This window comes from Cynocephalus volans, chromosome 2 (assembly GCF_027409185.1).
Source record: "Cynocephalus volans isolate mCynVol1 chromosome 2, mCynVol1.pri, whole genome shotgun sequence".
Classification (NCBI taxonomy): Eukaryota; Metazoa; Chordata; class Mammalia; order Dermoptera; family Cynocephalidae; genus Cynocephalus; species Cynocephalus volans.
The window spans coordinates 10,299,856-10,323,440 of NC_084461.1; the positions used below are offsets into that span (position 1 = coordinate 10,299,856).

Consider the following 23,585-nt stretch of genomic DNA (forward strand, 5'->3'; position numbering starts at 1 on the left):
AGTTGCCGAAAATGCTGTCAATAATTCATTTGCTGAGCAATAGACAGTAAATGAGTCAGAACAAGGTAGGGGTGAGGAGAGGTAAGGAGGACATTGAGAATCAGAGTGCATATCGTAAAATCTCTTTTTTTAAAAAAACCTTAAGATCAAAATGTACCATGTCCAGGGCCGTAATTCAATGTTTTATTTATAAAGTAAGACATGCAATTTGTTTGAGGTTGGTGGTTGTCGGCCTTAATGGAACACTGCTGATACTCTATATTAAAATGTACTTTAAACATCGGGATGATGAGGCATTTCCGACTCATTTAGCAGAATGCAGGCAGGCCAGGTTCTCAGACATGTGCACATACATGCTCATTATGTGCACGTTATGCTCTTCTACAGAGCATCCCAGAGAAGAGTGTGCAGTATCAAAATCAACCAACATAAGGGTCTAACCTGCTGTGATTTCATTTATAATCTGAGAAAATGACATTCACAAAATCAGGTTTTGGATTCTGTGGCTAAGTCCTCCTGGGGACCAGTCCTTCCCACCCCTCCCCCCATGGGCCCTCTCCACCCCCATCCCCCATTGGGGCAGGCACCCCAGAGCTGGCTCTCACCTGTGGCAGGCAGGGAGCCCCCTCTGGCAGTGAACGTAGGGCATACGCCATGCCTGCCCCATCCTCAGCCCAGCCCTGCATGAAATATGAGATTAAAAAAACAAACAACTTCATCCTGTCCTACTTTAGAAGTCACATTCACATAGTTTCTTATCCCCCTCAATTCACACGCTGTGCTTTTCTCCTGCCCCCACACTGGGCCTCAAGCTCTAGGAAGCCTGAGGGGTAGGGAAGCAGATAAAACTCACTAAGGCATCTCTTGTTTGCAATGAATGATTTCACAGCCTGTTCTCAAGGAGCAAAGAAATGGAAGGTCGGGAAGTCTTACACATGGAAAAACATGGAGATTTGGATGCTGCTGATTGGGATTTGGGTGCTTGGATCTGCTATTCCTTCTCAGGGGGGAAGCACTTTCTCCTGGTACCAAGTGCCAACTTCCATGGATGCATTCCACCGACATGCTGAAACGTGATTTCCTCTGGACACATCTGCCTCCCTTACTGCTCATGCCCCGAAAAGACTGAAAGCCTGCCCTTATGCAGCCCACTCTTTGCAGGGCTCTTCCCTAAAACTAAGGAGGGTTTCTAACTAGAAAAAGGAAGCAAACAGAAATCAGATTGTGGGGTCAACACTAACATACTGCAAGGCGAACATCACAATATATCGTAACCGTGGGGAGACGTTCTTGACCTTCTGAGAGACCGCAGGGAACATTTCTGGCAGCTTCGGCAGGCTGACCGTGAGCCCCAGACATGACCTCTCCCTGAGGACCACCTCTTTCCAGGCCCCATGCTATTGGCTCATACATCTGTGACCTCTTTGGATTCTCCAAACCCTGGGGAGTTCGGCATTATTATTTTATAGTGGAGAAAATTTAGACATAAAGATGTTACTACCCACAGGAGTCACCTGTGTCTCTGATCCCAGGTCCTGCTATCTCTTTGTGCTGCTGATGTCATCCCCCTGCTGCTACAATCTTGTTGTCTCTGGTCTCACCCGTGGAAGTCAGTCTCCCAGATCCTGCCTCACCCTCCTCCTGCATCCTTCCAGGTAGACAGAAGCGAACCTGGCCACATCTGAAGTGAGCCAAGAAAGAACTCATAGAACTTTGTCCTTCTTAGACGTCCAGCTATTACATCCCCTCCCACGTTGGATGGGAAGATGATTTGGTATCTGGAGAATGATGAGTGTCCTTCAGCTTTGCTGGGATCTGATTTTAGAGTTACCAAAAAAATGGCTACGTAGGGCCAAAAATGTGTACGAGTCACAGATGCACATTTTTGATATGAGAAAATGGTCAACAGTGACATGTTTTTACTAAGTCAAAAGGAATGACCAGTCATTGGATTTGATACTTATATAATTGATGCATAGAAAATAACCTTTATTTTGAATCTTTTAATTGTGTGTATGTCTGTGTGTGTGTAGAAAATTTCCAATATTACCACAGTAAACGACAACTCAGAATGAATCATTTCAATTGCATTCAAATGATGTTGCAAATTTGCACAAGTTTTCTTGACATTCAAAGATATGTGTTCATGATGCTTTTTAAGGTAGTGGCCTTAAAAAGCAGGTAGGAGTAGGTCATGTGTTGTCCACACGTGTAACATAGCAAGAAGGAGCTAAGAGACAGCGCTGAGGGTGAGAGAGAAAGGCTGGATGGAGACAAAGGTACCTGGCAAATGAGGACTGTTTCACAGGTGCACTCAGCGGAAAGGCAAGGCTCACGTGGAGTTAGTTCTTCCACGAGAGCTGTGAGCTGCCTTGCGGGTCACAGCGGGCCTTGGGGTGGCTAGAAGGTGTATAGGTTGTCAAGATTTTAATCAAAACTAAAGTGTATCAGTGACATATAAATGACAAACAATAGAGAAAAATGTACCCTAACGTGCAGGGGTTGAGATGGAAACTTTGGACTGAACCTCAACTTTCTGCAAACAGAATGACAGCACCGTGCACTGAGCATTCCGAGCAGAGGAAAGGGACTCGGCAGGTGTGGACCAGGATGGTCTTAGGAACACTGGTCCATGAGCCCAAGAGAGGATGCTTACTGATCCCACGGATGGAGGAGGGAGAGAAGCAGGAAGGGGGGAAGGAAGAGCAGGAAGAGGAAGGTGAAGAGCTAGAGGCAGCGGAGGCGAAGGAGGGTCTGGTGCAGGAGAACAGCACAGAAACATGACTCGAATTGTTCCTGGCAGGTGCTTTCCCACTGAGGACCTCAGGAGAGTTATGAGCCCTCAAAACAATCCTAGCTAACACTCACCTAACACTGAAAGCATATGCCAGGCACGGTTCTCATTTCTTTACAGGTAGTAACTCATTTAATCCTCATCTGGACTCTGTGTGGCAGATGCTGTGTGACTCCCATTCTACAGATGAGAAAACGGAGGCACAGCGGGTCACGCAGCCTGCACGTGCTCAGCCAGGGCCTGGACCCAGGGAGCAGTGCCCGGCGACTGTGTGCCTTGTCTCTGTTCTCTCCCGCCTCTTGGAAAGGCAGTGTAAGTCATAAACGCCTGCATTCATGGTTGATATGATCTCTCACACTTTCACCAATTAATCTTGGTCACCATTTTACTATTTTAGGTTTCAGATAACCCATCTGGCACTCCACTAAGCTCCTGAGTTAAAGACCCTTTAAGTGCTGTTAATGGAGCTATTGGTCAGTCTTGAGAACAACTTGCCCAGACTTAACCGGGTCTCATACAAGAGGTCGTGTATCACTGGAATTTCTTGCTTGTGTCAGGAAAGGCTGGCTTCTATCTGCATGTGATGGATGCTTTTTGAGGTAATAAATGCTGTGTTCCTCCTTCCCCTGCTCGCCCACTCCTCTTCCTGGAAGAGAAGCTCAGCCATTATTTGGCCCAACAAGGTATTGTCAGATGAGGACAGACAACGAAGCCACAATAGTTTTGCATCTAGGGCTAGTGGGCACAGACGCCAGGTAAAAGATGGGATATTTTTGAAAGGGGATTAGAATAGGCAGAAACAATGTGCTTCTCTTCAGAGTCAATACAAAGCTTCCAAGCTGGAGAGAGAAAGATGGTGAAAGCAAGAGATTTCACAGCATTGTGGGGGCTGCCCCTGAACCCTGGAGTGCACCCCGGGACAGGTTCTCCTCTATGGGTGAGGGACTGACAATAAAATCCCCCTGGAAGACAGTCAAGCAGAGTGGACAGAAACTGTTGCTCTTCTTGGACTGTAGAAGTGGCTGAGCAAGACTCAGGGATGGCTCCTGCACTATCCTGGGGGTCGGGGGACACAGAGTAGGAATGACAACAGGGCTTGCCGGGCAGGAGGGGCTGAAGAGGGTTCCTGTAGCCCCAGTGTGGCAAGGGTAGCCCCTGAGGGCTTCCCTGATCTTGAACGCTGGGGTGTGTAAATCAGCTGAGGATGAAAGGCTGAGTACCCAGAGCTGCAGAGGGGTTACTTGGCCAGGAGGCGGGTGACACATCAGAATGGTGGGCATGGACGGTGGTTCTCTGGGTGAAGGAGAGCATGTGGCTGATCTCAGGGGAGCTCAGCAGGGAGGGTGGCAGGTGGGGGCCAGTAGAGCACCTCAGACTGGAGACGATCCAGTCACCTATCACCATGTCTATGCTGAGAACCCAACAGGATGAAGAGACCTGTCCTACACAAGAAGCTGCACAGGACAGATGATTCCAGACTGAGAAATGGACACCCTACGCCCATCCCCTGTGCAGGGACATGCCTGTAAGACCCCCACATCTAGTATCAGCTGCAGGGGGCAGGAGAGGGTGGAGGCTGACCAATGCAAGTGTGGCGGTGCTTTAAGCCTGAAGGGCCTGGGGAGTGGCTGAATTCCATTTTTACCTAGGAATGCCTAGATCATCAAGTGGGTTTTTTTTTTTGTTTGTTTGTTTGTTTGTTTTTTGCATTAGGCAAAATGAGGGCTCAGAGATGAACCTAAAGTGCATTATGCAAAACAAAGCTATGTGCATATGAATTTGCATCCAATAAAGTTCCTCGTTGTATACATTGAAGGTTTGGTAATAAAAGTAAAGTCAATAACTTTTTAACCCTTTAAAACTAGGCTGCCTCATTCCAATGTGGACTCTCAGGGGCTTAACTTTTAAAAATCTCAGCCCAGCTATAAAAGCAATTGATGGCTATAATTTTTCCAAACATTTCTCCCTTGCTGAAGCCGAGGCAATTCTGTTGAGGCTGATTTACGTTCCTAAAAGGAGATTACACTGTAATTTAACTAGCTTTTCCTTCTTGAAATTCTAATAATTTGCTAAATAACTAAAGATAGTGTTCTCCTTTAAGCACTGAATATTCTCTTCTGAGGCTAAATCCATTACGGTGCTAAAATTCTGAATTTATTGATTAATTCTCCATATTTTAAAAGTACTCTTGCTTTAGAAGTATAGTCTGCAATTAAATGGTTTTCTGTTAAACAGTCATTTTCCTATTGACTTTCTTTATCAACTTTGACATTGGCCCACTTTTCTTTTGGTAAAGAAAAGCCTCATTTTAAAACCACTCTTCCAAACATAACTTAATCTTTCAGAAGCATTTTAGTATCTTGTGGTGTCACGGGGCCACCATGTGCTTAAAGTCCTACAGCTATAAAATGAGAAACAGATACAATGAATTTGGTACAGATCTTACGAGATTCTGAAATCTGTTTCTGAATTTATTTCCAATACCACGGCATTTACCACGACATCTCATCTCATGATAAGAGGGCAGAAAGTACTCCTTCCTCCCACCCAAAAGCTTATTTGCTCAGTCTTATTTCACTGGCAGTTTGCTATAAAAATAATCTTTAAAATATTCAGAAACCACGTGGCTTTTGCTGCGTGCTCACGTCATTCTCTCACCTGAATTACCAAGTTCTTCCAGTTGAAAAGAACTGTGGTTAGTGGCTACAACAGGACTTAGGAAGCAAATAGGAGGTGTTAGCACAGGCCCTTCGAATGCAGGGCTGCTTTGCAATGGATGCAGGATTCAGGTGTCAGCTCTTTAAAGTCAGAGTTATTTTATAGGATTATACATTTTTGTTTTTAAAATTTAAAAATCTGTTTTGAAAAGTTGTATCTTTAACGAACAGGACTACTGAAGATTTTCCTTATGTTAGTAAAGCAACAAATCAATGTAATAAGTAAAAATTTGGTTAAGGTAATGGCAGCTATTGCATGTTTAAAGTGTTTTTTTTTTATTGTTTGTGTTTTTTAAATTTAAGTCAGATTAGGGCAAAGATTGAATTTTACTGTATGTGTTCATGCTATGCTGAAAATATTAATGTCCAAATAAGAGAATTTCCTGGGGGAAAAAGCATTCAGATATGTTTTTGTGGTAAGAGCAAATAAAGAGGGTCATACTCAAGCAAAAGTGACCCACAGGTAGCACTCACTAAATAAACACTAACAAGTGTACCTGTCCCCCCAACTCTCAAGCCATCTCAAGGATCAGTAATTTTCAATTAAAAAGCATGTCTGTAAAAATGAACCTTTCTGAAAGTTTTTTTTTTATTGTGAATGTTATCAAGTATTAGAGATGTCATCAGTATGTGCAACTGGCATTTAGAAATGCCTTTGGGGGAACTAAACATGACCCTGTTAGACTATAGGCATTGCATGATACGAGACCAAGGCTGCCTCGGATCTTATTCTGAGAATCCTGCATGTGCCCTAGTGATAGTGCTACAGAAAACTTTCTTTAATATATCTATTTTTTTTTTTCTTTTTTAAACATAATGCCTCATGATGGAGGGGTGCTGGACTTCCCATTTTCCTTTTGGAGCAGAAAAACATGCCATTTTGGGGGATATTAAGCACTTTCTTCCTTTTGGTGCTGGGGAAAGGGAAATCTGAAATTTGTCTATAGGGCATAGTCTGGAGGAACCACGCTAACAAGGCTTTCAGTCTTGCAAGTATATAAGGCACAGTTTTTGTTGAAGCCCTCAGTAGTAAGGTAACTTGAATGCAGTTACTTTCTACTAACATAGGAATTGTTTTATTTTATAACATAAATTGAATATATTAGCAAATCGTTGTCCCATCGGAAGAGAGGATTTTCTTTTTCTTGAATCTAGATTTAGATGACCTTACTGTAAGTTATTGCTCATTGCGGGTGAGGTAGGATATTATGAAAGCATTCGTCTCCTGGAGGCCAGGAGCTGAGCCCAGGTTATGCAGAGGAACATATAGGTATGATCTTGACGTCCATAAGAGAACACATCTTGTTGTGGAATTGTGTTGTGTTGTGTTTTGCTTTGCTTTCTGTTGGTGGATGGTTAGGACAAGAGTAGTCTTGTGAGTCACATGTTGAACATGGCAGAACAGTGGTCAACCTGCGTGAGTCGATTCATGGAGGGAGGCTTTCTGCCTTAAACACTTGCCGTCTACTGTGACACCAGGAGAAAATAACTTCTATCTTCTACCTTCTTTGATCCCTTGCATATTTGGAAGTCTCTTTGTTACAGCAGCTAGCAGTCCCCTAAATGATAATCTGCGTTAGTGTATTAAAAGGAATTCTAAGTCATTACATCTAGCACTGAGGTTTTACCTGGAAATGATACTGGAAATGTGCTTCCTCACTTCTTACCACTTCCTTGTAGAAAGGACCTCACAGACACCCCTGTGCCTGTGCATGCTCCTATCATAGTGTCTATAATGGTTTTTTGAACTTTTTATTTACATATTTCTTATATTGTAAGAGAAGAGACCAAGCCACATTTATCTCTTTATCTCAATTGTCTTCCAGTTTCTGCCCACAGTAGGAGATTAAAAAATATTCAATGGATGAATCATGATGTCAGAATGATTTGCAGCATCACGGGCTTATGATTTAAGAACAGTGTTCTCCACTGGAAGGAACTATGCAAAAAAGGATCAAAGCCACTGTAATTACTAATAGGGCCAGCAAGTTCTCACCACTTCTGCAAAAGTACTGTTAGGGTTTGACGTGACTGCATGCTCCTGTGGGAGTCTTTTCTAAAGCTGAACTAATCCACTAATTCTGTGGCTTCGGTGTGTGGTGGTGGAACCTATGACTCAGGGCTTATGACGACTTGTTTGTCCTCAGGACTGAATACGGAGGCGGCACGCCCTGAGCCTCCAGAGCTCGGACCATGTTGTGTCACTTCAACTGCAGTTGTTACATCAGAATTCCTCTTTGGCATGACTGCTCAGGTGTTTAATCATGTCAGCTCCCAGGTTAGCCCTTGTCTTAAACTGGGCACAGAAGGGATTTTGTTTACACATAGTTTTACAACCACTTTAAGTGTAATTGGTGGCCTGGGAGTTTCCTTTAGGGACAGGTTGTGTCTGCTAGATACCAAGCTAAAATCCATTTCATATGTGATTGAACCCAGCAGGTTCAGCTGTTGCTTTAGTGCTTTAAAGATATTGCCTCTCTGTCTTTTCACTGGCATTCCTGCTGATGAGAAATATGCTATTTTCCTTATCTTCACATGAAACATGTCCTTTGTTTCCCTCTGGCTGCTCTTCAGATTTTCTCTTTATTACTGATTTTGAGCTATTTAATTATGATGCACCTTGGTATCATTTCTTCTTGTTTCTTGTGCTTGGGGTTCTTGGAGCTGCTTGGATCTGTAAGTTCATAATTTTCATTAAATTTGGAAAATTTTCAACCATTATATCTTCAAAAACTTTTTTCTGTTCTCTTCTTTTCTCTCTCCTCTCATTTGGGGACTCCAATCACACATATATCAGGCCACTTGACACTCACTGACGATCTGTACTTTTTTTCTCTTGGCGTTTCATTTTGGATAGTTTCTACTGTTGTCTTCAAGGCCACAAATCTTTTCTTCTGCAATGTCTAATCAGCTGCTAATCACATCTCCTGAATGTTTCATTTCAGACTTTATGTATGTATGTATGTATGTATGTATGTATGTATGTATGTATGTATGTATGTATGTTCAACTCTAGAAGTTTTATTTGGGTATTTTATATACTTTCCATGTTTGTACTTAAGTTTTTGGACACATGAAAAGCAGTTATAATAATTGCTTGTTTGCTAATTTTAACATCTGTGTTAGTTCCGAGTTGGTTTGGATTGCTTGCTTTTCTCCTCATTGTGGATTGCATTTTCCTATTTATTTGCTTGCCAGGTAATTTTCAATTGGATGCAAGGCATTTTAATTTTAACTTGTTGGGTTCTGGAATTTTTTTGTATTCCTATAGATATTTTAACGCTTTGTTCTAGGATGCAGTTAATTTACTTGGAAACTGTTGATCCTTTTGGGTCTTACTTATAAGATTTGATGGAAAGACCAGAGCATGTTTAGTCCAGGGATAACTATTCCTCAATCATGAGGCAAGACTCCCTGAGTATTCTGTCTGGCTGTTGGGAACACACACTATACCACTCTTGTGCGAGTTCCAAATTTTGTTGTCTCTAACAATCTTAGGTGGTTCTTTCTCCAGTCTTAGGTATTTCCCTCGTATGTATACACTGACAGTTCTCTGCTGAATACTGGGGGAGAACCCTCTGCATATCTCCAGGGTTCTATGAGTGGCTGTTCACTCTGGTATTCTGTCTTATAAATTCTAGTCATCTTGATCTCCCCAGATTCCCAGCTCCATCTCCTCACCACAGCAAGTCTGCAGAGCTCCCCTGAGTCTCAATCTTTGTTCCATGGCTTGGAAACTCTCAAGGCAGTAAGCTGAGGCTATCTTAGGGCTCACCTTGTTGTCTCTCAGAGATTACTGTCCTTTGTTGACTGATGTTTAATGTCTTACTGAAAAAACCATTGTTTCATATATTATTTTTTGTTGTTGTTGTTCCTTGGTAAATCTGGACCTAATCACTCCCTCTTGGCATTTGGCTAGAAGTGGGAGTCCCTCCGGATCAGCTGTTTTTACAACTTCAGAATGGAGACTTTTCAACTTCAAAATGTAACTTAGGACTTCAGAAATCAGATCATCCAATGACAGTGATGAAACTAATGCCAAACTACCAAATACAGTCAATTAGGATGCACATGGCCTTTCCAATACAGATGCAGTCTTTGCTATCAGTACTGCTTCCTGGGTCTTGCAGGGAAGAAATCACTAAGTCACGTGTGATTAGGGCCAATGGCTTGGTTATGGCCCATCTCCTGCTCCTTAAATTGGGCCCATTGTTGTCTTGCTTCAGGCTGGTCATCATCTGCATGTGATATACTGTCTCTAGGAGCCTGCTGATTGGGAACAGTCCTCGGATAACCTCTGTATTTATTCTGGCCCAGTTTCTAATCCATTAGACATCATGCTTCATGCTCCATTTTCACGATACTCTTTCAAAACTCTGTTTCTTTGTATTGAAACCTTATGCTTTACATCAAACCATTAACAAGGACAAAGATAATTCACTTTGTTTTAGATGTCAAACCATGATTCTTACTTTTATTTGTTGAACTCCACTAATCTGCTTTGGTTCACTTTTACATGATACATTAACTGCTATGCAAATTTTGCTGTCCTTCTCAAGGCTGTTGCCCCTATCTCTAGGGACAAGTCTCAAGTTTCACAGTTCTCTTGCATTTTTTATTCATTTGGGCCACATGGCCAGAGATACTGTTTCCTTTTTCACTAAATCTATGTTACTATCATGTTAGCTGTTTAAATATTAATAGATTAATATCCAAGTATCTTTATTCTTAGTTTTAAAATAATGAGCAAATAATAGACTCTTGGAGAATGTCACATTTTAGTGGGAATTTACTATACAAAGATATCTAAACTGGCTTTGGAGCAAGTACAGAGATACATCTATAGTTCAAACCCCAGGTTTTCATAAAGCTCAATTACAGTATAAATAATCCATAAATGGTAGTTGAAAGAGCATTCATTCACATTTTGAAAATCTTCAAACTACTGTATCCAATTGCTTTAATATTCTGCAAAAAACAAAATTACTGTACTGAAGATGAGAAAAGGTAACTGAAGTCCATGTTGGCTATAAAAAACATTTATCACTTTGCTTCTGCCAAAATATCATTATGTTTTTCTGATGCTCATAAACCAAGTCATGAATGTTTTAAAGTTTAAAAAGTGTTTAGGGCCATTATGAAGATCTAGTTTGCTAGTCAATTTGTCACAGAAAAAACGTGTGCATGATCTTCCTATAAAGACAAGTTATTGTTTCAGATGATGAGGTCTATAAAAAGCTGTCTCCATGCAAAATTCTGGTGTTTTACCTCTACATTTCTACTTTGTTGGGTCATAAAAAGTTAAGGACACTAAAGAAATACCACTAAATTTCAATAGTCACTATAAAAACACCCTATTAGGACTCTAGATTTCAGATGGTAACACTGTACATATAAAACTTGATGCTGTTGTATATCCTAAATCAATCTTTAATTATTCAAGATTTTTTCCTAAAATCATCTTTTTTTAAGTGAAGATTTTTCTGCTTGGTTTATATACAAGTCATTCTTAATCTTCTTGAAATTATAATAATTTATCAGAGTTTGGCATAATGATAATCTTCTCAAATCTTCCCTCTGAATTGTCCACCCTTCCTTCCCAGGTAATATGGCAAATTAATAAATTATACGATAGATGATAATGTGATTGACTCCTTTACATGCTTGTGTATTTGTATTTTGATAAGAAAATTCTTACATCAGTATGTATATACTTATAACTACACACAAATATTCCTTAGCAGCCCCTTGCGTGGCTGAAGACTATCTCGTTTGTCTAGAATTTTTAGGGAAGCCAGTGCTTCTTAAAAGTAAGACTAACATCCTAAGAGTCAAAACTCTTCTGTAACCATTGGGATGCAAATCTTTCTAAAATCCTTTCTGTATTCTAAAATTACCAGCAATAATTTAACATTTTCTTGAGCTGGCCGGTTAGCTCAGTTGGTTAGAGCACAGCTTTGTAATACCAAGGTCACAGGTTTAGATCCCGGAACCAGCCAGCTGCCAAAACAAAAACAAAGACAAAACAGCGGCAGTATCAAAAAACCATTCTCTTGTGACAGAAGGTTGGTATTCTGACTTCCAGTTGTTAGAATATATGGAATAGCCAAGACATGGAATGATTTTTCTTTTTCACATCCTTATATTTACTTTTTCTAACTCTTCTGTGTTCTCTCTTTGCTGTCAAGGTATCCACTCTCCCTTCTTATGGTGGATCTGTGTGTCTGCTTATAAGAGGCACTTCTTGGTTTTCTAATTTGTTGCTTAAAATCCAATGTGGACTGGAGAATCTGATGATAATAGTTTTACTTTGTCGAAATCACAGAACAGCTTTTGTGATGTTGACTTTGACTATTCCAGACCCTTCTGCCTCCTTTTTAGTAGTATCTACTCTATCAGTAGTAGGAAAATTCATCAAATAAATGTCCTCTGGATATGGGGGGATAGATTTCACACTGGGCATAACTGTGCTGAACTAGCGTATAGGTTTATGTGCTGAAAACAGGCAGTACGATGTTATTGCCAGAAAATACTAGGAATGATTATCGTACTTTTTTCATAATTCTCATTATATAATCCAAAGGAGGAGAGAATTTGAAAATATAAAAATAGCAATTTTTTAAAAAGTTATCATTTGCTTACTCCAAATACCTAAATACCCAGACTTATCTCAGCAGCTCTTCCAGCTGACCTGGCTGTCTCTGAGACCCAGAGCCCGGTAACTTAAACAGAAAGTTCAACATTGTAAAAACTACAGATCTGGGCAGTGCTACTGAAATCTGCAGCCTGAAAAGTACTGCTGAGTTCAGATGCTGAAAAGAAAACGGTTCTCTTGCAGCTCTTTTCTACCAATTTTATATTGTATTGACAGCATCTTCCCATCTGAATCAAAGAACCAAATAAAGAATCATAAAATGTGACTATCTGAGAATGGCCTGATCCATAATAGGTGCTACTAAATTCATAAATTGACTGGTGAGATGTTTATAAATAAAAAAGACCTATCTACGAGAAAGACACGTGAAACTGAGCTAAACAGAGCTAAACACTTCTGTTTGAGGATTTCTGCTCAACCAAGCACTGGGCTGAGCAGTGGGATAAAAGGAGATAAATGGGACTTGGCTTCCGCCCTTAAGGGGCTTACAGACCAGATTCTTTTCTAGAGGACAGTCTCAGCTCAGTAAGGACTCACTGTATACATGAATGAATAATTGGTGACACCGACCCTTAAATTTGATGTTTAGATGTGGTGCAGTTCTTTATACATAACATGTCTCTTTTTTATCAGGCTGCTTTTAAGATTTTCTCTTTATTATTAATTTTGAGCAATTTGATTATAATATACCTTGGTATAGTTTCTTCATGTTTCTTGTGCTTGGGGTTCCTTGAGCTGCTTGGATCTGTGAGTGTCTGATTTTCATTAAATTTGGAAAATTGTCAACCATTATTCCTTTAAATATTTTTTTCCGTGTTCTTTCTCCTTTCTCTCTTCCCTTGTTTGGGGACTCTAATTACATATAGGAGTATATCAGACCACTCACTGATGCACTATGGATATTTGCTTCTTTTTTCTCTGTGTTTCATTTTGGATAGTACAGTTTCCATTGCTGTCTTCAAGTTCACTCATCTTTTCTTTTGCACTGTCTAATATGCTGTGATTCCCACTCCACATAGTTTTTGTTTCAGACATCATATTTTCAACTCTAGAGGTTTGACGTGGGTCTTTTATAAATTTTTCCCATGCCTACTTAGCTTTTTGAACACACAGTGTATAGAGTTTAAAGGTTGACTTCTTGCATCTAAAATCTTTCAGAGCCCAAAGACATTTCTCCATCATAGTATTCTCTTATAATCCTTTTGATTTCTGTAAATTTGGTTGTGACTCCTTTTTCATTTCTGATTTTAGTTATTCGAGTCTTCTGCCTTTTTTCTTAGTCCATCTAGGTAAAGGTTTGTCAATTTTGTGAATCTTTTCAAAGTATCAACTTTGGTTTCATTGATTTTCTCTATTTTATTTTTTCTATTTTTTATTTCTTTCATCTATGCTCTGATTTTTATTATTTACTCCCTTTGCCAGGTCTGGGCCTAGTTTGCTCTTCATCTCCTAGTTTCTTAAGGTGCAAAGTCATTGTTGATTTGAGATCTTTCTTTTTTCTTAGTGTGTACATTTACGTTAAATAAATTTCCCTTTTAGCACTGGGAAAAAGAGAAAATGAAAAAAACCCAACAAAAAACCTGAAAGTTGCAGTTCATGTAACAGTAGGTTCTTTGACAAATATCTCTTTTGGGACTATGAACAATCATTTTAATAAAACTTTGCACATTAAAAAAATTGTTCTGGGGCCAGCCCTGTGGCTCACTTGGGAGAGTGCAGCGCTGGTAGTGCCAAGGCCATGGGTTTGGGTCCTAAATAGGGAAGGTCGGTGCTCTCACTGGCTGAGCGTGGTGCAGACCACACCGTGCTGAGGGTTGCGATCCACTTACTGGTCAAAAAAAAATTGTTCTGATAAAGACCTAAGTATTTCTCAAAAAAATGATAATTGGTAACAAAATAAATCATATCTTCGGATAGCACAATTGACTTGCCACCATCTAGATCTTTGTGCCTCAAGTCAGACTCATGCCAGAAGCCCAGAGCCCACTGTCCATGTCCATGCTGTCAGTGCTGTGAGGCAGGAGAGCTGGGCAGGGCACGTGAGTACTCTTGGTTACATCAGTGACAGCCCCTTGGCCTATGACATCTTGCTTCTAGTGTCAGATCTTTGCATCTAGTGTCGTGATTGATCTGCACGATGTAGAGTGAGTAAGCCACAGTCTTCTCTGTTTAAAGATGACACATCTGAGACACAGTGAGGTGCTATAATTTTCCCAGGCTCACAAAGCTCAGAAAAGGGAGAGCCTAGCTAGGTATGAACTGTGATTTGAGTCAAGGCTTCCTAGACCATGCTAAGTTTAAAGGGACATAAGATCTAAGGGCCAGTTCATGTAAGTGACTTCCATTATCTCTTTCCTTGTCACACAGGGCAATGCTCTGGACTTCTGCCCGGTGCCATACTGCTTTTGAACCTTTTCTCCACCAAGCTCTGGTTGAAAGCAAGAGAAATCTTCACTTCAAGCCCAGCCCAACCTGCATTCTATAGGCACAACTTTAGGGATGCCTTATGGGTGGGGGTGGGGGGCAGGGACACATGTTCATTACTGAGTCTCTCAAGAGAAGAGGTGGGTCTGCCCAGCATCACTAGCCATTCCGTGGGAAGAGATGTCGGGGGCTGGGCCTCATGATCTGGAATGTCACAGCTGAGAGAGAAGGAAGTGCTGTGGCTTGGACTGTAGCTATGGAAACAAAGGATGACAGAGAAAGAAAAGTGACAAGAAGGCAGACACAGGGAGGCATAAGCCAAAGGGAGAGTGTAGTTACGCAGTGATGCTGAGGCCAGCATGTGTGCCACCTATGGTGCTAATCTTCTGAAAATTATCTGTAGCTATGTGTCTATGTTAATGTCATTTTGAAGAAAATGTCAAGGAAAAGAGTGATTTATGATTATCCCAAATCCCAGGCTTTGATTTTAAATGAATGGAACATGGATGGCAGAAGTTCAAACTTTCTTTCTTGGTATTTTCCCAATATGCCCTCATTCTTCTAAGAGGTCACAATTTTTTATGCAACAAGGCAAGTCAGCTCAGGTAACTATTAGGGACCACACTCAAGAATTCTTTGTTACGGTGAACCTCTTTCTATCCAAATTCAGGGTCATGAGAATTTTCTGTGAAAGTCACTCAGGAACAGTGTGTATCTATATGGACTCAGAGAAAATGGTCCTATTCTCCTCCCAATCACACATTTACTTTAACATTTTTTGCCAAAGATAACTAACAATACTATGCTTCTCTAAGCCCATAACTTAAAAATGCAAAGGGTTCTTTCCTTTTGGGGCTCGGACCTGGTAGAACATTTTCAGTGTTTACATAGGTTTATATACAAGGTATTTGGGTATTAGCTCCCTGAACAGTCAATGACAGTGCTTTGAAAACATCAACATGTCACAATTATTCCTGAAGACCAAGTAGCTCAGCTACACAAACAGAGTGGAAAGCATTTCACAGCATGTTCAATGACTATACTCACATCTATTTTTGTGCTTTTAGTGGCCTTCAAGTACCCCTGAGCCCCGAAGAAGAATTCTTAAAAGGAATACCTTTCTAAGTCCGGCAGTTCAATATAATTGGTTTTTCGCTAAGTCCTTAACATTTTTATTGGAATTGTGTTTCTCAACACCGGACTTTTATTATTGTCTAAGGACTTGCTCATCATCCCAGGTTTCTTTTTACTGGAATGGACCGGCCGTACCTTCCAGCTCCCTGCAGCCAGGTTCTGCAGGGCGCCTGCAGCCCCTTCCAGCGTGTCTGGGTTTGAGCACTCGGAGAGCAGTGTGAGGTAGGGTTTGACTACTGATGGGTGCCAAAGCATCTGGATCCCTTTTGGTGGTTCAGCACAGTCTGGAAGAGGTCCTACTCCATCCCACTGGTGGAAGAAAAAACGAGAGTAAACAGCTTTAACATCTTTGTGCTTTCCCAATATTGCCTTCGCAAACATTACAAATGAAAACAGAAGTGGTGTCATAGCATCCGGTGGACACTGGCTGCACAGAGGGTATTGAATCAGCAATCCAGGGACCACTAAAAACCCCAAAGCCATTCCTGCCCACCGAGATCTTATGGTTGAGGGTGGAGGGGGCTGGAGCATGCACAGAACTGAATGTAACTGGCAGTACAAGGGGATGAGCTCTCTGAGAACGATTCTAACACATGGCTATAGGAAAGAAGAGATGGGTTAATCTTGACTGGGCAGGATGAAAGAAGGGTAAAGGTCTGGCAGTGTATTTTATAGTTAGCCTACTACAGGTGTTGCATAGTGCTTACCAACAATCAAATGCTCTCACTTCCTAGGCATAATTATTAACTGTGATAAATTCCTATGTAATATGTAAAATACATGTGTTTGATTTTGGTTACCGTTGCTGCATCTAACAAACAAAGGACGGAGGGGCAAAAGAGAGAAAATTGCTATGGTTTATTAGACACATTGTCATGAGCTATGGGCAAATTTAGATCTTGCAGTAATCCTGATAGTTAAATTCGCTTCAAGTTGAATCTAATGAATGACAGGAGAATGTGTAAGATTATGGTTTTTACACACAAAGGAATACCAGTCAACCATTAACAATGATAGTCGTGAAGACTATGTAGCAACTTGGACAAATGATAACGATAAAAGTTAAATGAACAAAGCAGGACGTAAAGCAGTATGGGGTTTGTCCCAAGCAAAGTGCATTATGAGAAACCTGTAATGATTGCAAAATTTATTAATAAACTGTTTGTCTTTCATTTGTTTCTTTCTGCATTTCAAATTTTCTGTTTTATTACTCCTGTGATTTTAAAAATACTAAAAATTGAAATAATGATTCTGGTCTTTAATTACACAAAGCATTTGTCTTTTGTGAAAAATAAAGACTAATGAATATAAGAGGGTATAAATGAAATATACTATGTGGTTAGAAAAAATATACCCATATTCACTTCTGACAAAAATCACAGTGAAATGAAAAAATTCCTTTATAAATTTAGGTTGGGGGCATTAAGCTATTTAGCTTATTTGTGTTTATTAATAATTACTTAAAAATAAATATAGTCTAAATGACATATTTGCTTTTTTACAGATTTTTTGCATACATACATATATGTGCATGTATATGTATATACAATTGACCCTCAAACAATACAGGGGTTAGGGGCGCTGACTCCCCAGATAGCTGAAAATGTGCATGTAAAATTTGACTCCCCCAAAACTTTACTAATACTATACTGTGAACCAAAAACTTTACGGATAACATAAATAGTCAATTACCACATACTTTGCATGTTATGTGTATTATATATACTGTACTCAAAAAATAAAGTAAGGTAGAGAAAAGAAAATATTATTCAAAAAATCATAAAGAGAAAAATACTTTTATAATACTGTATAGTATTTACTGAAAAAAAAAATCCACATATGAGAGGACCTGTGCAGTTGTAACCCAGATTGCTGAAGGATCAACTGCGTATGTGTGCATATACATAAAAGCAAACCATATTTCAAAGTCTGAGTATGTTCCTTAGTTCTTAAAATTTCACTGGAAGAAAATGTAAGTTTACTTCATATCCTGGCAACATAAAAATGGAAATGTTGATAGAGATATTGTAAAGCTAACTGTCACAAATAATTTCATTATTTATTTTCCAAGAGAAAAATTAAAATCTCACGTCTTCTTCTTCTCAATTAGGACACAGTTTAGTTTAAGGCAAAGCTAAAGCTTAGAGATGATTGACATTCCATGAATGGATGTTGGACATCCCACTAAAGGTCATTTTCAGTGAGCATGTCACTCAATTTTAACTTTATAACAAGGACACTCACTCCTTTTTCTTGTAAGCAAAGTCACATCTCAATCATTCAAAGATGACTTTGCATCTGTGAACAGCCTATCAATGAAACCAGCACATTAAATATGTAAAAAAATGAAAGTGAACCAGCCCTGTCACATTGCACCTGGTTCATTATTCGAGGCTGGCTCATGGCATTGAATAGAAAGATAGCGCTAGGGAAAGACATCAGTCATTTTGTATCTTCGATGTTTGTCAGCTTTGATGGTGAAGCAGTCGTGACATCGGCTTCTCAAAAGAAACCAGTCTGACGTAGTGAATCTGTCTGCCAGTGTAACAGGAAATGAAAAATTATTTCATTTGGGGTTTTTTGTTTGTTTCCTTTTCTATTTTGTCATCTCTTTAAAAATTTTAAGCTATTATATGAAGATCTAATAATTTTTGGGAAAATCAGCATATGAAATTTTTAACTCAACATGGATGAGATTTCCCTCTCCTGGAAGAGCTGATATAAGAGCGGGAGGTACTAGAAGCAGTATTTGCATGCTCATTACAAAGTGTAACAGCTGAAGTATAAAGAAGACGGAACAGCAGCTGTCTTATCTTTTGCTGGGTTTCATCTTGTGCTCCTTTTCTAACTTCTGTGCCATAAAACAGGATAAATGGTCAAATCAGTAGACAATTTTCTTCTGCTCTGACATGTCATCTATGTAGGTCTTAAATACCTTTTATTACAATCCTTTCTTAATGGCTACAGAGAGAATCTGAAGGAAATAAAAGGACAACTGATGTGAATACAGATAATCTTTGATGGCAACTAGAGATCGAGTTCAAAGGGGATTCTTTGCTATTTCAGGATGTTGATGGCACCCTGGCATGTTAATACTAACGATAAAGAACTCTTTCAAAACCAGTCAATGTATCTGCCAGACCTTTATCTGTATACTTTCTTAACATTTTTATTGAGGTAATGGGGAAAAGGTATCAGTTTTTCATTAAAAATAGATTTCCATCACCTATGAAATGTATCATATATTTGAGTTATGTAAAGGTCTATCTATTGCTATTATGTTACTGCATCGCAATGCCTAGAATAGCATGATGCCTATTATGACCTCAGTAAATAAATAAATTCCTCCAATTTCTTTACTTAAAAAATTGTGTTAACATACTTGACATTATTTCCAGCAATCAACACCTACAAGACAATCGGGCAATCATGAGGTTAGGATCAGACTGGAGCAGGTGAGGCAGTTCCTCACATGCAAACTTTTAATGCCAGCCTTCTTCTAGAGTGAGGGTTCATGAGAAATCATGGATAAGCAGTTCTTTTACAAAAGTGGAAACAAAGCATTTATAACTCTAAATATAAATGCCTCTATCCTAAAATTTCTAAAGAACTGGTATGTTACCTGAAGGCAAGCAGTGGCTGATCTTTTGACACAGTCAAAGCACTGACCCTATAGTGATTTAGTCTTTAAGAACATAGGACTAAATTTATAAACCTGTTACAAACTGTTGGTTTTGGATTATAGCCTGAGGATATATTACCAAAAATTCTTTAAGAGCTTGAAATGTGATAATGATATGTAAAGAAGCAAAAGGTCATCAAGTCAGGAGAGAGAATATTCTGTGTAACAAAGAGAGAGTGCAACCAAGGGGACAAAGTATATGCAGGAAAACGACAGGGCAATGCCAGGAGAATATTGTTAGATTATATTATCTGCATTATTGCCAAGTTGTCACACACACACACACACACACACACACACACACACACACACACACACACACACACACACACACACACACACACTCTTATATATGTGTTTATCTTCATTCCTCAGGTTGCAATTTAAAAGTCAAGCAGTGTACACAAAGAGAAAGAAAGAGAAAGAAAAGAAAGGCATCTATGGTTTAAAAAAGTTTTTTCTGGGTTTCATCTTGCTCCAGCTTGGGGAAAATTTTTTGTGAAAATATCCCTTTTTCATAGCTTTACTCCTCATACTAGAGTTAGACGAATGTTCTGCAATTCCGTGTGACATTTTTATTCTCATCCGTTATATTTTAGCAAACAAAACTCGCAAACGTTCTGGCAGCTCTTGACTCTTAAAGGTATTACTTAAATGTTTAAATTATATTTTGTGCAAGTCATTCACTTGCCAATCAGGAAAAAATATCAGAGTATATATTTCTAGCATTAAAGCTCCTCTTGTACATCGTCTTATTTAAAGAAATTTTCAATTTTACATACATATTTAGAGGTCATAAAGCTAAGGACTGAGTGGGATAGGACAGTTTTTGAGATTTATTTTTTCATGGATAGCAGAGTAAGCATTAAGAAAACTTCACATCACAAGGACCCTCTAGTTAAACCACGCCCTTTCTGCCATGAAGCTCTTCTGGGGACAGGTTGGCAGCAAAGCAATGAGTGTATATGGAGGATTATATTGACAGTAGATCATGGAACAAACCAATAGATTCTTTTGTCATCCCAAATAGAGCCTCACACAATCACATAAAATCAGCACTTTCCTTTACTGCCTTCAAATATATGACTGCATGATTAGTATCAATACAAAACTGGCAAACAGTTTATATCACTCAAATTGTATAGAATCGAGAACATGTATTCTCTCATCAAAAAGTCAATGCTCAAAATCTTTTGGAAAGGAAGAGAATACCAGCCTTCCCAGCTAGAAGCCAACGGACTGCTGAAGTTTAGACATGATGCTCTTTGATGTGGTCATGGTCGGGACAGAGAATATCTGATGGCCACTGTAAGAGCATTCTTCTTAGGAAGAAAATAACGTAAGTGCAGGAATGTGTCCAATGTGTAGGTTAAAAGAAAAAAGAAAAGAAAAAAACCTTTCTTTGGACTTGCTTTAAATTCTTTGGCTTCCCTGTGGGGCTAAATTCTATTCAAAAGATTTCTATCTCGGGTGGTTTGAGGATAGAATAGCAGAAGTCATTTGCTCCCTATATGAAGAGAAAGATGTAAGTTAGGGATAAAAATCAGAAAGTCAAAAAACCAGAAAGGAAAGATGTCAATGCACTTTACAAAGAGTCTGTAAATGTGGGGTTTGTTAAGATACAGAGACTCACAGGACTACTTTAATTATTACATTCCTAAAAGCCCCAGTTGAATGAGAATTACAAGCCAGTGTCTTCTCTTCTGTGCTCAACCAGCTTCCAACAGCCAGATTGTCTGATCTCCAACACACTGGGCTGCGTACGAGGGAAATGCAAACAAGAAGCACTCACTTGAGCAGGGAGAAGGGTTTCCTTTTAGGAGAAGCACAGGCTTCTGACAGCCTCAGCCAGGCACGTCTCTGTACAAAAAAGACCTTCGTCTACTGCTGAGCCGTATCTTTGGAACATAAACAGAAGAGGCTGGTTTCACCGGCAGAATGCATCTCTATTACCCAGATTCCTCTACCAATTAGGGAGCATCACAGCCATCACATATGTGCTGGCTAACTTTTGTTTTTTAAGAGATTTCGGAGAAATAAACAACAGACCAGAGATACTGCAAGATAAACTGAATAAATCTGCAACAACAGGGAAACATTCTGATTTTAAGAAACCACTCTTCCCTTCCAGGAGAAGTCACACATTGCAAAATGTAGGGAGAGAGAAGACCGGCTCTAAGTTCGTAAACTGTCAGGGAATGTGCTCTCAAGCAGGGTTTGGTTTAATTAGGCTGCAGCCAACAGTAAGTACTTAAAAAAACAACAATCAAAACCCAAGTCCATTCCCCGCCTGCCACTCTTGTTTGGCTTAGTCTGAACAGCAGAGTTACTAATTGATTTTGCTGTTACAGTCTTTCATGACCACTTCTAGCTCTTTTGGGGGTGGAAAAGGGGGAAGATAGAGGTGATGGATATTTAAAAATCCCAATTAAATGTAAAGAGCTAGAAGAGAAAGGATTCTTTGTGTAGATTCTTGAGAATTTCAAACAAAAGTGTTAACTCTAGTGTCTAAATTCCTCCGGGAGCTGTTCAGAAGATGCTGGCTGCAGCTGAGGCCGAGTCTGTGCAAAAAGGGACAGAGCTGCTGGCTAATTAGCTGCATGTATGTGGCACCACCCTTTCTCCAGGCTCTCCTTGCAGAAGATAGAAGGGGTTTTGCATGTGAGAGATTAGAAGCTCACATTAGAGAAGAGGCAGGATAGGGTGTTTTCTGAACAAAGTATCAGAACAAAACAGATTTGGGGATAGCCTTGCTGATTCACCTCCATGTGTAGGGGTGGCACACATCCCTCAGGAACTGTCGGAGGGAGGCTGGTGATGCTGCCTACTCCAGAGACTGGCAAAATGAAGCAGCCGTTATGCTGTGCTCCACAGAGGAATGCTGTCGAGGCTGCACACCACTAATGCCCATCTAGAATTCTCTCTGCTCCTCACTTCCCTTCCATATCTAGGGAGACCTGGGTCATGGTCCTCCCAGTTACCTGCCTTCTAAAGGGGCTCTGTCCCTGACATGCCAGCCTCCTCTGGATAATCCTCTGGTCGTGGTTGCTTGTTTATATCTTTGGTGGGACAAATGGCAATGTCTGGAGACATTTGTGGTTGTCATAACTGGGGGAGGTAGTGCGAATGGCATGTGAAGGTTGGAGGCCAAGAATGCTGATAAACATCCTACCCTGCACAGGACAGTGCCCCACAAGAGAGAACTATCCGGCCTCAAATGTCGACAGTGCCCAAGTTGAGAAACCCTGGTCTAGTAACATACAATGCAGAGTATTTATGGCATGGAGTATTGAGTGGTAAAATGTAACTAAGAAAACTGAGACAGCTGAAACAGAGGTATAAATCTGTAAACTCACTAAGAAAAGAGCAGCGCTTTTAGGCAGTGGGATATGTTTTCTATGAGAAGTGAGGAAGAAATAGGAGACGAATCTCATTCATTCATAGAGAGCGGACAGAGGAGAGCTGCTGCAGAAGCGTGTGCAGCCGTGATCTTTGCAGGCTCGTGTGACTTGCTGCTTCCAGGACATGAAATACCTTGTCTTGAGTCTACAAGCTCCTGGCATATGGTGAGGTGGAAGCAGAGTGGGGATGTACTGGAACCAGCCAAGAGCAGCGAGTGGCAGCTGAGATAGGCAGATGGTTAGAAAGGAAATGGCATTAAGTAGCAAATAAAAAAAAGGATGGTTACTAATAAGAAAATGAAAACTGTCTGGAACAAAGAAAAACAACCTGTGATATTGGGAAATGAAAGCCTAAGAGCATGGATAATGTCACACAGGGCAGATCCATCAAGTGATGATAAAAAACCAAGGCCACATACTTAAACTGTCACTGACATTTGGAATGATTAAGATAAGTTTTGGTTTGCATTCTGAAAGCCTTAAAAACATTCATTTGGTCTAGATATTTCACTTTTAAGACTTTATCTTTAAGAAGTGATTAAGGAGATAGACGAGATTTCACTACCCAGAAGTTTATACCAGTTTACGTTAGTAAAAATTTGGAAGCCACCTAATTTTCTAGTAAGAAGGGATTGGTTCTGGAGTGGCCTTCTCGGTAGTTCTTCCACATTCTGGTGTAAAGCACTATTTACTGGCAAGGAAAAAGGTCACGCTGTGTCACATGATAAACTGTCAAACAGTGGACGGAGCAGAGTGGACATGTGCCCACCTGTTCTCC

At 40.1% G+C, this 23,585-nt stretch overlaps 1 protein-coding gene across 1 annotated transcript in view; it reads right to left on the bottom strand.

Annotated features, from left to right (window-relative positions):
- The window catches only part of CTNND2 (catenin delta 2), a 934,064-nt gene that overhangs the window by 109,277 nt on the left and 801,202 nt on the right, over nt 1-23,585 (bottom strand). The window contains exons 15-16 of the mRNA XM_063085434.1: nt 15,860-16,033; nt 606-680 (exon numbers count right to left, since the gene is read on the bottom strand). Coding sequence (XP_062941504.1) covers nt 606-680; nt 15,860-16,033 — 249 coding nt within the window. The remainder of the gene's footprint in view (nt 1-605; nt 681-15,859; nt 16,034-23,585) is intronic.